General features: G+C 45.4%; 1 protein-coding gene across 3 annotated transcripts in view; it reads left to right on the plus strand.

Annotated features, from left to right (window-relative positions):
- LOC139581692 (SLAIN motif-containing protein-like) overlaps positions 1 to 14,415 on the plus strand; it is a 40,444-nt gene that overhangs the window by 19,985 nt on the left and 6,044 nt on the right. For all 3 annotated transcript variants that reach the window (XM_071411720.1, XM_071411719.1, XM_071411721.1), the window contains exons 4-5: positions 11,949 to 12,074; positions 13,203 to 13,343. In XM_071411720.1, coding sequence (XP_071267821.1) covers positions 11,949 to 12,074; positions 13,203 to 13,343 — 267 coding nt within the window. The remainder of the gene's footprint in view (positions 1 to 11,948; positions 12,075 to 13,202; positions 13,344 to 14,415) is intronic.

Genomic DNA, 14,415 nt, shown 5'->3' on the forward strand with positions numbered 1-14,415 from the left:
TTCTCAGGAACTTTCTGTGACAAGGGCACATGAAAGTATGCATCCTTTAGGTTGATGGTGGCGAACCAGTTGCCGAGACGCACGAATCGTAACAGCCGTTGCTTTGTGAGCATATTGAATTTGCAAACTCAGATGTTTGCTCAGGTCACGCATGTCTAGAATGGGGCCTAACCCCCTGTCCCTTTTCGGAACCAGGAAATACAAGCTGTACCAGACGTCCTGGCTTCCGACAGAGGAATCACTCATGTTGCCTGTTTCTGGAGCATGGATAATTCCGCTCTTTAATACTGGTGCTGATGCCAGGGGACCAGTCGACGTGATGGCATTGCGAAAATGTGGGGGGCCTACAACGAATTGTAACCTGTACCCGATGTCACTGTTCGCATTACCCAGAGCGACACTGTCTCCCATAAAGGAGGCATGACGCCTCCTCGTGGATCTTGTTTTTATCTCCACCACTCTTGACAACCTTGTTGGAATGTGGAGGGACATGTGTATTCCACATAGTTCAATATAACAACACTCTTGAAACCCCAAAACAATGAGGTTGAAACCATGTGGTTAGGCGCAAGCATTTGGGATGTACCCCGATTGGCCATGCCACTTGGGGTACTGTTGTCACCACTGGTGTTTGGGGCGGCTGGCAAGGGAGGACCCGATCCTGTGCCATCCCCAAACTTCCCTGTGTCTTGGCAAGACCATCTCTCTCACCTCGCCCCTGGAAGCGGGGGGGTGCTTGTGCCAGACAGACTGGCGTTGTGCCTAGGAATCTGGCTGATCCGACCTGGTGCTGGGCCCGGCCCCTGGGGCAGTCCGCTTGGCCGGCGGATCTCTGTCTTCCAGAAGGTACTTCTCCTCTTGCTGCTTTTTGGCCTCGAACTGGGCCTGCATAGCCTCCACGGCCGACCCGAACAACCTTGTGAGAGAAATCGGCTCATTGAGGAACGTCGGTCTGTCCCTCTCCGGCACCTGCGACAGCATAAGCCAAAGCTCCCATGCTCTTCCCGAGTGCCAGAACGGTGCACCGGGACATGTGCAGAATGAAGTCTGCCGCATCACGGATCTCATCCAGGAGCTCTGCGTTGGGGCTCTCCTGTGGCCAAAGCCATGCCCATCTCCTCCAGCAACTAAGTCTGGTAGACCTGCAGCATAGTGAAAGACGACAGGGATCGGGCACCCCATCTGCAAGATGCACCTTCTCAAATCAAATTTTATTTGTCACAGACACATGGTTAGCAGATGTTAATGTGAGTGTAGCAAAATGCTTGTGCTTCTAGTTCTGACCGTGCAGTAATATCTAACAAGTAATCTAACAATTTCACAACAACTACCTTATACACACAAGTGTAAAGGAATGAATAAGAATATGTTCATATAAATATATGGATGAGCGATGGCCGTGCGGCATAGGCAAGATGCAGTAGATGGTATAGAGTACAGTATATACATATGAGATGAGTAATGTAGGGTATGTTAACATGATATAAAGTTGCATTGTTTAAAGTGACACATTTATTACATCCAATTTTTTATTATTAAAATGGCTAGAGATTGAGTCAGTATGTTGGCAGCAGCCACTCAATATTAGTGATGGCTGTTTAACAGTCTGCCATCAGGCCTTGAGATAGAAGCTGTTTTTCAGTCTCTCGGTCCCAGCTTTGATGCACCTGTACTGACCTCGCTTTCTGGATGATAGCGGGGTGAACAGGCAAAGGCTCGGGTGGTTGTTGTCCTTGATGATCTTTTTGGCCTTCCTGTGACATCGGGTGCTGTAGGTGTCCTGGAGGGCAGGTAGTTTGCCCCCGGTGATGCGTTGTGCAGACCTCACTACCCTCTGGAGAGCCTTACGGTTGTGGGCGGAGCAGTTGCCGTATCAGGCGGTGATACAGCCCGACAGGATGCTCTCGATTGTGCATCTGTAAAAGTTTGTCAGGATTTTTGGTGACAAGCCAAATTTCTTCAGCCTCCTGAAGAGGCGCTGTTGCGCCTTCTTCACCACGCTGTCTGTGTGGGTGGACCATTTCAGTTTGTCCGTGATGTGTACGCCGAGGAACTTTCCACCTTCTCCACTACTGTCTCGTCGATGTGGATAGGGGGGTGCTCCCTCTACTGTTTCCTGAAGTCCACAATCATCTCCTTTTTTGTTGACGTTGAGTGAGGTTATTTTCCTGACACCACACTCCGAGGGCCCTCACCTCCTCCCTGTAGGCCATCTCGTCGTTTTTGGTAATCAAGCCTACCACTGTAGTGTCGTCTGCAAACTAATGATTGAGTTGGAGGCGTGCATGGCCACGCAGTCATGGGAGAACTGCGAGTACAGGTTAGGGCTGAGGACGCACCCTTGTGGAGCCCCAGTGTTGGGGATCAGTGGGGTGGAGATGTTGTTTCCTACTCTCACCACTTGGGGGTGGCCCGTCAAAGTCCAGGACTCATTTGCACAGGGCTGGGTTGGGACCCAGGATCTTGAGCTTAATGACGAGTTCGGAGGGTATTATGGTGTTAAATACTGAGCTGTAATCGATGAACATCATTCTTACGTAGGTGTTCCTCTTGTCCAGATGGGTTAGTGCAGTGATTGCGTCATCTGTGGACCTATTGGGGCGGTAAGCAAATGGGAGTGGGTCTAGGGTGTCTGGTAGGGTGGAGGTGATATGATCCTTGACTAGTCTCTCAAAGCACTTCATGATGACGGAAGTGAGTGCTAACGGGCGATAGTCGTTTAGCTCAGTTACCTTAGCTTTCTTGGGAACAGGAACAATGGTGGCCCTCTTGAAGCGTGTGGGAATAGCAGACTGGGATAGGGATTGATTTTTTTGTTTCTTCACCTTTATTTAACCAGGTAGGCCAGTTGAGAACAACTTCTCATTTACAACTGCGACCTGGCCAAGATGAAGCAAGGCAGTGTGACAGAAAACAACAACACAGAGTTACACATGGGTTAAATGAAAGTACAGTCAATAACACAATAGAAAAATCTATATACAGTGTGCAAATGGAGTAAGGAGGTAAGGCAATAAATAGGCCAATAGTAGCGAAGTAATATGTCTGTAAACATACCAGCCAGCTGGTCTTTACCGTCTGGGACGCCGTCTGGGCCTGCAGCCTTGCGAGGGTTAACACCTTTAAATGTTTTACTCACGTTGGCCGCGGTGAAGGAGAGCCCACAGGCTTTGGTAGCGGGCCGTGTCATTGGCACTGCATTGTCCTCAAAGTGAGCAAAGAAGTTGATTTAATTTATCTGGGAGCAAGACATCGGTGTCCGTGACGAGGCTGGTTTTCTTTTTGTAATCCGTGATTGACTGTAGACCCTGCCACACGTCTCGTGTCTGAGCCGTTGAATTGCAACTCTACTTTGTCTCTATACTGATGCTTAGCTAGTTAGTTCATCTTGCAGAGTGAATAGCTACACTGTTTGTATTCGGGCATGTTTCCGGTCGCCTTGCCATGATTAAAAGCAGTGGTTCGCGCTTTCAGTTTTGCGTGAAGGCTGCCATCAATCCACGGTTTCTGGTTGGGGAAGGTTTTAATAGTGCTAGGTAGTCAGCTAGCTTGCCATCCACCGGAGGCGTGTGCAGCAGTCCATCCCTTCCAGATCCTGAAGAGGCCACACCCATGCAGCATCAGCATAGCTGAATGCGGGTTGGACCAGGTTGTGGCACAGTTTTATGAATGATATGTTGGATACTAGGTTTGCTCCCGCTACTCCCGTAACTGTCCCGGAACTAAGTCCTCTTCGTTACCTGAGAAACCCCCATTGCCATCCGAACGTGGGCCTTGTATCTAACCAGCCACCTCACGATCTCCCCATTGTAATGCTAGTTCCACCTGTTCCGACCACAGCCCCAAGTCTCTCTCCGCTTCCTACACCTCGGTCCCAGCCGAGGTACCGGTATCCGGGAAAGAGAAGTTGCCATCGTTAACTCCAAGCTTCCTCAAGAGTGCTACATATCTTTCCAGGGAGTGTGCACGCATTACATGGCAATATGCACACAGAATGGTTTGAGCCTATGGCCCAGGTCAAAAGTAGTGCACTTAACAGGGAATAGGGTGCTATTTGGGACACAGACAATTGCTAGGTCAACACCTTTGCCATGGTCAATTTCAGTGGAACTTTGAAACAGTTTATCTATCTTCCCCAGCCCTCTGTAGTCTTGTTTACTGCTCATTTTGTGTGTAGGGCTCTAAAATGCGGCAAAGTATTTTGCTGCGCGACCAGGAGTTTTATTTTGTACGGAAGGAAGTCTAGAGAGGACATTTATAATACTTTCTTTTTTTAAATAGCGATCACAAGATACTTTTCTGGTGATCAAGACGTAACAAAAGCTGTTTTGTCGATCACGAGAAATTCTATAAAAAAGGATTGGGTGTATTGAGGATAGATTGACAGCAGCTGGAGCTTTGATAAGAAGGCCCAGGTCTATGCATCAGCACATGGCTACTTATGGCAAATGTGGTCTAATCAAAAGTCTGACTGCTTCTGGTGCACTATGACACTGCTGTCAACTTGTCCTCAAATACATCCACCCCTAATGTAGACAGTGTCCTCATACATCCACTCCTAATGTAGACAGTGTCCTCAAATACATCCACTCCTAATGTAGACAGTGTCCTCATACATCCACTCCTAATGTAGACAGTGTCCTCAAATACATCCACTCCTAATGTAGACAGTGTCCTCAAATACATCCACCCCTAATGTAGACAGTGTCCTCAAATACATCCACCCCTAATGTAGACAGTGTCCTCATACATCCACTCCTAATGTAGACAGTGTCCTCATACATCCACTCCTAATGTAGACAGTGTCCTCATACATCCACTCCTAATGTAGACAGTGTCCTCAAATACATCCACTCCTAATGTAGACAGTGTCCTCAAATACATCCACCCCTAATGTAGACAGTGTCCTCAAATACATCCACCCCTAATGTAGACAGTGTCCTCAAATACATCCACCCCTAATGTAGACAGTGTCCTCAAATACATCCACCCCTAATGTAGACAGTGTCCTCAAATACATCCACTCCTAATGTAGACAGTGTCCTCAAATACATCCACTCCTAATGTAGACAGTGTCCTCAAATACATCCACCCCTAATGTAGACAGTGTCCTCAAATACATCCACCCCTAATGTAGACAGTGTCCTCAAATACATCCACCCCTAATGTAGACAGTGTCCTCAAATACATCCACCCCTAATTCAATTCAATTCAATTTTATTTTATATAGCCCTTCGTACATCAGCTAATATCTCGAAGTGCTGTACAGACACCCAGCCTAAAACCCCAAACAGCTAGTAATGCAGGTGTAGAAGCACGGTGGCTAGGAAAAACTCCCTAGAAAGGCCAAAACCTAGGAAGAAACCTAGAGAGGAACCAGGCTATGAGGGGTGGCCAGTCCTCTTCTGGCTGTGCCGGGTGGAGATTATAACAGAACTATGCCAAGATGTTCAAAAATGTTCATAAGTGACAAGCATGGTCAAATAATAATCATGAATAATTTTCAGTTGGCTTTTCATAGCCGATCATCAAGAGTTGAAAAACAACAGGTCTGGGACAGGTGGCGGTTCCATAACCGCAGGCAGAACAGCTGAAACTGGAATAGCAGCAAGGCCAGGCGGACTGGGGACAGCAAGGAGTCACCACGGGCGGCAGTCCCGACGCATGGTCCTAGGGCCCAGGTCCTCCGAGAGAAAGAAAGAGAGAAGGAGAAAATTAGAGAGAGCCAAGATTTTCAAAATGTTCATAAATGACAAGCATGGTCAAATAATAATCAGGAATAAATCTCAGTTGGCTTTTCATAGCCGATCATTAAGAGTTGAAAACAGCAGGTCTGGGACAGGTAGGGGTTCCATAACCGCAGGCAGAACAGTTGAAACTGGAATAGCAGCAAGGCCAGGCGGACTGGGGACAGCAAGGTGTCATCATGCCCGGTAGTCCTGACATATGGTCCTAGGGCTCAGGTTCTCAGAGAGAACGAAAGAATTAGAGAGAGCATACTTAAATTCACACAGGACACTGGATAAGACAGGAGAAGTACTCCAGGTAACCAACTGACCCTAGCCCCCCGACACATAAACTACTGCAGCATAAATACTGGAGGCTGAGACAGGAGCGGTCAGGAGACACTGTGGCCCCATCCGAAGAAACCCCCGGACAGGGCCAAACAGGAAGGATATAACCCCACCCACTTTGCCAAAGCACAGCCCCCGCACCACTAGAGGGAAATCCTCAACCACCAACATTACAATCCGGAGACAAGGCCGAGTATAACCCACAAAGGTCTCCACCACAGCACAAACCAAGGGGGGGCGCCAACCCAGACAGGAAGATCACGTCAGTAACTCAACCCACTCAAGTGACGCACCCCTCCTAGGGACGGCATGAAAGAGCACCAGCAAGCCAGTGACTCAGCCCCTGTAACAGGGTTAGAGGCAGAGAATCCCAGTGGAGAGAGGGGAACCGGCCTGGCAGAGACAGCAAGGGCGGTTCGTTGCTCCAGAGCCTTTCCGTTCACCTTCACACTCCTGGGCCAGACTACACTCAACCATATGACCTACTGAAGAGATAAGTCTTCAGTAAAGACTTAAAGGTTGAGACCGAGTCTGCGTCTCTCACATGGGTAGGCAGACTGTTCCATAAAAATGGAGATCTATAGGAGAAAGCCCTGCCTCCCGCTGTTTGCTTAGAAATTCTAGGGACAATTAGGAGGCCTGCGTCTTGTGACCGTAGCGTACGTATTGGTATGTACGGCAGGACCAACTCGGAAAGATAGGTAGGAGCAAGCCCATGTAACGCTTTATAGGTTAACAGTAAAACCTTGAAATCAGCCCTTGCCTTAACAGGAAGCCAGTGTAGGGAAGCTAGCACTGGAGTAATGTGATCAAATTTCTTGGTTCTAGTCAGGATTCTAGCAGCCGTATTTAGCACTAACTGAAGTTTATTTAGTGCTTTATCCGGGTAGCCGGAAAGTAGAGCATTGCAGTAGTCTAACCTAGAAGTAACAAATGCATGGATTAATTTTTCTGCATCATTTTTGGACAGAAAATTTCTGATTTTTGCAATGTTACGTAGATGGAAAAAAGCTGTCCTTGAAACAGTCTTGATGTGTTCGTCAAAAGAGAGATCAGGGTCAAGAGTAACGCCGAGGTCCTTCACAGTTTTATTTGAGACGACTTTACAACCATCAAGATGAATTGTCAGATTTAACAGAAGATCTCTTTGTTTCTTGGGACCTAGAACAAGCATCTCTGTTTTGTCCGAGTTTAAAAGTAGAAAGTTGTCAGCCATCCACTTCCTTATGTCTGAAACACAGGCTTCTAGCGAGGGCAATTTTGGGGCTTCACCATGTTTCATTGAAATGTACAGCTGTGTGTCATCCGCATAGCAGTGAAAGTTAACATTATGTTTTCGAATAACATCCCCAAGAGGTAAAATATATAGTGAAAACAATAGTGGTCCTAAAACGGAACCTTGAGGAACACCGAAATGTACAGTTGATTTGTCAGAGGACAGACCATTCACAGAGACAAACTGATATCTTTCCGACAGGTAAGATCTAAACCAGGCCAGAACTTGTCCGTGTAGACCAATTTGGGTTTCCAGTCTCTCCAAAAGAATATGGTGATCGATGGTGTCAAAGGCAGCACTAAGGTCTAGTAGCACGAGGACAGATGCAGAGCCTCGGTCTGACGCCATTAAAAGGTCATTTACCACCTTCACAAGTGCAGTCTCAGTGCTATGATGGGGTCTAAAACCAGACTGAAGCATTTCGTATACATTGTTTGTCTTCAGAAAGGCAGTGAGTTGCTGCGCAACAGCTTTTTCTAAAATTTTTGAGAGGAATGGAAGATTCGATATAGGCCGATAGTTTTTTATATTTTCCGGGTCAAGGTTTGGCTTTTTCAAGAGAGGCTTTATCACTGCCACTTTTAGTGAGTCTGGTACACATCCGGTGGATAGAGAGCTGTTTATTATGTTCAACATAGGAGGGCCAAGCACAGGAAGCAGCTCCTTCAGCAGTTTAGTAGGAATAGGATCCAGTATGCAGCTTGAAGGTTTAGAGGCCATGATTATTTTCATCATTGTGTCAAGAGATATAGTACTAAAACACTTAAGTGTCTCTCCCGATCCCAGGCCCTCGCAGAGCTGTGCGGATCCAGGACAGCTAAGCCCTGGAGGAATACGCAGATTCAAAGAGGAGTCCGTAATTTGCTTTCTAATGGTCATGATCTTTTCCTCAAAGAAGTTCATGAATTTATTACTGCTGAAGTGAAAGCCATCCTCTCTTGGGGAATGCTGCTTTTTAGTTAGTTTCGCAACAGTATCAAAAAGAAATTTTGGATTGTTCTTATTTTCCTCGATTAAGTTGGAAAAGTAGGATGATCGAGCAGCAGTGAGGGCTCTTCGGTACTGCACGGTACTGTCTTTCCAAGCTAGTCGGAAGACTTCCAGTTTGGTGTGGCGCCATTTCCGTTCCAATTTCCTGGAAGCTTGCTTCAAAGCTCGGGTATTTTCTGTATACCAGGGAGCTAGTTTCTTATGACAAATGTTTTTCGTTTTTAGGGGTGCAACTGCATCTAGGGTATTGCGCAAGGTTAAATTGAGTTCCTCAGTTAGGTGGTTAACTGATTTTTGTCCTCTGATGTCCTTGGGTAGGCAGAAGGAGTCTGGAAGGGCATCAAGGAATTTTTGTGTTGTCTGAGAATTTATAGCACGACTTTTGATGCTCCTTGGTTGGGGTCTGAGCAGATTATTTGTTGCGATTGCAAACGTAATAAAATGGTGGTCCGATAGTCCAGGATTATGTGGAAAAACATTAAGATCTACAACATTTATTCCATGGGACAAAACTAGGTCCAGAGTATGACTGTGGCAGTGAGTAGGTCCAGAGACATGTTGGACAAAACCCACTGAGTCGATGATGGCTCCGAAAGACTTTTGGAGTGGGTCTGTGGACTTCTCCATGTGAATATTAAAATCACCAAAAATTAGAATATGATCTGCTATGACTACAAGGTCTGATAGGAATTCAGGAAACTCAGAGAGGAACGCTGTATATGGCCCAGGAGGCCTGTAAACAGTAGCTATAAAAAGTGATTGAGTAGGCTGCATAGATTTCATGACTAGAAGCTCAAAAGACGAAAACGCCATTTTTTTTTTGTAAATTGAAATTTGCTATCGTAAATGTTAGCAACACCTCCGCCTTTGCGGGATGCACGGGGGATATGGTCACTAGTGTAACCAGGAGGTGAGGCCTCATTTAACACAGTAAATTCATCAGGCTTAAGCCATGTTTCAGTCAGGCCAATCACATCAAGATTATGATCAGTGATTAGTTCATTGACTATGACTGCCTTTGAAGTGAGGGATCTAACATTAAGTAACCCTATTTTGAGATGTGAGGTATCACGATCTCTTTCAATAATGGCAGGAATGGAGGAGGTCTTTATCCTAATAAGATTGCTAAGGCGAACACCGCCATGTTTAGTTTTGCCCAACCTAGGTCGAGGCACAGACACAGTCTCAATGGGTATGGCTGAGCTGACTACACTGACTGTGCTATTGGCAGACTCCACTAAGCTGGCAGGTTGGCTAACAGCCTGCTGCCTGGCCTGCACCCTATTTCATTGTGGGGCTAGAGGAGTTAGAGCCCTATCTATGTTGGTAGATAAGATGAGAGCACCCCTCCAGCTAGGATGGAGTCCGTCACTCCTCAGCAGGTCAGGCTTGGTCCTGTTTGTGGGTGAGTCCCAGAAAGAGGGCCAATTATCTACAAATTCTATCTTTTGGGAGGGGCAGAAAACAGTTTTCAACCAGCGATTGAGTGCTGAGACTCTGCTGTAGAGCTCGTCACTCCCCCTAACTGGGAGGGGGCCAGAGACAATTACTCGATGCCGACACATCTTTCTAGCTGATTTACACGCTGAAGCTATGTTGCACTTGGTGACCTCTGACTGTTTCATCCTAACATCGTTGGTGCCGACGTGGATAACAATATCTCTATACTCTCTACACTCGCCAGATTTAGCTTTAGCCAGCACCATCTTTAGATTAGCCTTAACGTCGGTAGCCCTGCCCCCTGGTAAACAGTGTATGATCGCTGGGTGATTCGCTTTAAGTCTAATACTGCGGGTAATGGAGTCGCCAATGACTAGGGTTTTCAATTTGTCAGAGCTAATGGTGGGAGCCTTCGGCGTCTCAGACCCCGTAACGGGAGGAGTAGAGACAAGAGAAAACTCAGACTCAGACTCCGACTCGCTACATAATGGGGAGAACCGGTTGAAAGTTTCTGTCGGCTGAATGAGCGACACCGGTTGAGCATTCCAACAGCATTTCCCTCCAGAAGCCATGAGAAAGTTGTCCGGCTGCGGGGACTGTGCGGGGGGATTTATACTAACGTTACTATCTGTACTTACTGGTGGCACAGACGCTGTTTCTTCCTTTCCTACACTGAAATTACCCTTGCCTAACGATTGCGTCTGAAGCTGGGCTTGTAGCACAGCTATTCTCGCCGTAAGGCGATCGTTCTCCTGTATATTATGAGTACAGCGACTGCAATTAAAAGACATCATGTTAATGTTAGTACTTAGCTTCGGCTGTTGAAGGTGTTGACGAACCATGTCCAGATAAAGCGTCCGGAGTGAAAAAGTTGAATGAGGGAAGAAAGTTGCGATGGAAAAACTAAAAATATAAACGGTAATTAAAAACAAAACAAAAAAAACGTAAAGTTGTCAGCTAGCAAAGTAAAGTAAAGTTGGCAGTGTCCTCAAATACATCCACCCCTAATGTAGACAGTGTCCTCAAATACATCCACCCCTAATGTAGACAGTGTCCTCATACATCCACCCCTAATGTAGACAGTTTATCTCGTAATCTTGACAAAACAATTTTATGATGGATTACCTTGCCCTGGGTCGGATAGTCTTATAGCACCAGAACACAGCTGTCTGTTAGGGCATGAAACTACCCACTTTAGAAGGGAAACGTTGACATGCACACCACCGTGGTACAGGAGACTACAGCTCCAGAGTTTACACTCACTGTATTACATCACCTGCCCACTGGCAGCGGGGACATATAGAAAGTCATGCACTAGGCTATAACCTACCCCGTAGTTATGAGTCATGTTATAAAAGTGTGATATTGGACCGTTTCACCCTGCTAAACTTGTGTTGTTGTGGCCCATTGGCTCAATGACTGACCGAGCCAATGAATAGCAAACAATACTGCTTCCTGGATGAAAATAAAACATAAGAATCAATAATGACCTGCCATAGCCTCATTGCTACCTCTCATAGCCTATAAGGGTGATCAGTTACACCCCTCCCAAACTTGTGTTGTGGCCCATTTGGCACCTGCAATGAGTCTGAATGGAGGTAGTAGCCGACAATGACGCTGTGTGAAGTCAGTAAAAATATAGACACCAATGGGGCTGAATAGAATGACGGTAGTGTCAAACAGTGTATATCAGCAAACAAGGACACTTGATAAAGTAAGAGAACATTATATAGAACCCATTGCCCTAGGAAGGAATGTCCTGTCACAGCCTCCATTTGTTAGCTCTTATGTAAGTGTTGATATAGGACAGTAAGTTCTAAAAGCTGTTGGGAAACCAATGCCTCTAGTCTCACAGCTCAATGAACCAGCCACGGCCATTTAAACTCAGAAAGTTGTACTTTCTCTCTGATCAGGAATGACTTTTTAAAGTTCTTGTTCACTTCAGACTCGGTATCTAAAGGACCGGTAAAGGAATCCTGAACACATACTCACTCCCACCCCAATGTTGTTGTTTTTCTGCCTACTAGGCACAGATGTTGGCCAAAAAAGTCCTAACACGCTCTAGTGAAGTGAACACTCTTTTGGCACGATACAGGCTGCCTTAAACTGTGCCTTGACTCTGTTTTATGTAACTGTGTGAGTCCTGTCTGTTCTGTGTGCCTTTTTAGCATCTCGCTGGAGGAACATCTACAGCAGCTCTGGTCAGACGAGGGAGGCTGGCTCCTCTGGCCTCCTCTCTCCTGGGTACCACCACAAATCCACTAACAAAACCCTACTAGCCAGTGGTGGCTCAGGTATGAATGATATTAACGTGCTTTACATTCAGCTCCTCTCTGGGGTTTTTGTGTTGGTGGAACTCAAGATAAAGTAGTATCAGATTTTTAAAAACTTGAATTCTTAAAGATGCGCTCCATCTATTTTCAAACTTTTCCTTTTTGAAAGACAATACCCCATGTATAATAGAGTAATCTGGACACCCGGACCACCTAATGGGATGGGCGTTTTAAATACAACGGGTGATGAATGAGCTGAAAGGGAGACTGGAGTAGGACTTTAAAAGTAAGACATTTGTAAGGGGTTTTTAATATTTGAAATGTTTGTTTAATGTTTGCTGTATTCTGCAACATTTCTTCAAAGGGTTGTTCTCCTCAACTCAACGACGTAAAAGGTCAAAGGTTGGATCTATTGTGTATATTGGCCTACTATAGCCAAGATGCTGAATGGTATTATGCATTGATCATTATTTTACCAAAACAAATGGAATTTACAGGCTTGCTTTGCAGAGTGGTGTGGATATACTTTGACCCTTAGCGATACTGTGAAAACAAAAAATTTAACTTCTCAATGTGTGGGTGGCGCTATATAAACCAACACAATGCTTATGTTATTATGAACACAGACTGGAAATAACACTCCTTTGCATGAAGTATGTGAATGTTTTGCTTGCTGGTGACCCCTTCTAATCCCACATCTGTTATATAACCAAACGCCCTGGATGCTGTTGTTGCCTCTGTGTCAGTTTGAATGAAGGGGGTGTGTTCCAGTTTGGGGGGGGTGTGTGTCAGACGATGGCCCTGCTGATGTCTAGTAGACACCTCATGCTTCCAGCTATCCTCAGCACTGTGTCTAGACTAATCCAGTAGGACAGACAGGGAAGTCAGGACTTCTAAGTATCTCCTCTCATAATGCAGGTCTGATCCAGAAACATTGTTACTGGACCAGCCCTCAGTCTATGATTGGAGACTAATACAGATAGACTACTGTATAGCTGTGTATGGATAATGTATAGTTGCATGTCCTTGGTTTTCAGGTTGTATTATAGACCTTTTATCTCTCAAGGGGCAGTTGTGTGTCAAAACTGTGGTGGATTCTGAAGTAGTGTGTGTGTGATCTAAATCACGGTTGTGTTATTGTAATTTCAGGCTACGTGAGTGTGCACTCTGCTCTGAGTTCCCAGTCTTCTGTAGACAGTGAGCTGAGTACCTCAGACGACTCCATCACCATGGGTTACAAGCTACAGGACCTCACTGACGTCCAGATCATGGCCCGCCTACAGGAAGAGAGTGAGTGGTGTTACCTAGAATAATGACTGCCGTGATCATGTGTTTCAGGAAGAGGGAGTGGTGTTGTCTTGAATACTGTGTTACCAAAGTCTAAAGGGTTACATCATTGTTATTGTCAATATGCTAAGAATATAGTAGACTGAGAATATGCTGACTCTTTGTGGTAGTGCGTGCTTAGGGCAGGACTGTGTTTGTGTGGGTGGGTGTGTCCATGTCTTTCAGGGTTATTGTCCATGTAGATACTAGATATACACTTAAGTGATAATGCCTGAGAAGCCAGTGTTACCCGTGCCAATATATCCTCCAAACACTGGCTTCGAGGGCATTATCGCTTTTATACAACAAGTTACCAACACATTCAAATAATGATTGACATATATTTTCATTCAACTTTAAAAGTGATGAATTTATTCATACAATTTCATCCTTCCACAAGATATAGTCCTGACAAACATCTAGGGTTGCTAGCTAGCCATCTAAGGCTAATTTACAGTCACATCAAACGGTTCAGCCAGAATAACAACAAAGTAGCTGCATGTGTTTGTTCTCCAGTGCCATTTATTTGGATACATCCATAACATGTTAGCTAATGATGCGCAAATTCACTTGGTATAGAAAAATGTGCTCTCTCGTCAGGACACTGTTCTACGAGAGCTAGCCAACAACACAGCTAACACTTCAAACTGAAGCTGGAAAGACTGCAAACTAGCTACACTTCGTTTCGTTTGACCTGTTTTCTGTTAATAGTTCTTTGTATACAGTGCCTTCGGAAATTATTCAGACCCATTTGACTTTTTCCACATTTTGTTATGTTACAGCCTTATTCTAAAATGGATTAAATAAAATAAAAATCCTAAACAATCTACACACAATACCCCATAATGACAAAGCAAAAGCGGGTTTTTAGAAATACCTTACTTACATAAATATTCAGACCCTTTGCTATGAGAATCGAAATTGAGCTCCGGTGCATCCTGTTTCCATTGATCATCCTTCAAGTTTATACAACTTGATTGGAGTCCACCTGTAGTAAATTCAATTGCTTGGACATGATTTGGAAAGGCTGTCTCTA

The sequence above is a fragment of the Salvelinus alpinus genome, chromosome 7, assembly GCF_045679555.1.
Source record: "Salvelinus alpinus chromosome 7, SLU_Salpinus.1, whole genome shotgun sequence".
Classification (NCBI taxonomy): Eukaryota; Metazoa; Chordata; class Actinopteri; order Salmoniformes; family Salmonidae; genus Salvelinus; species Salvelinus alpinus.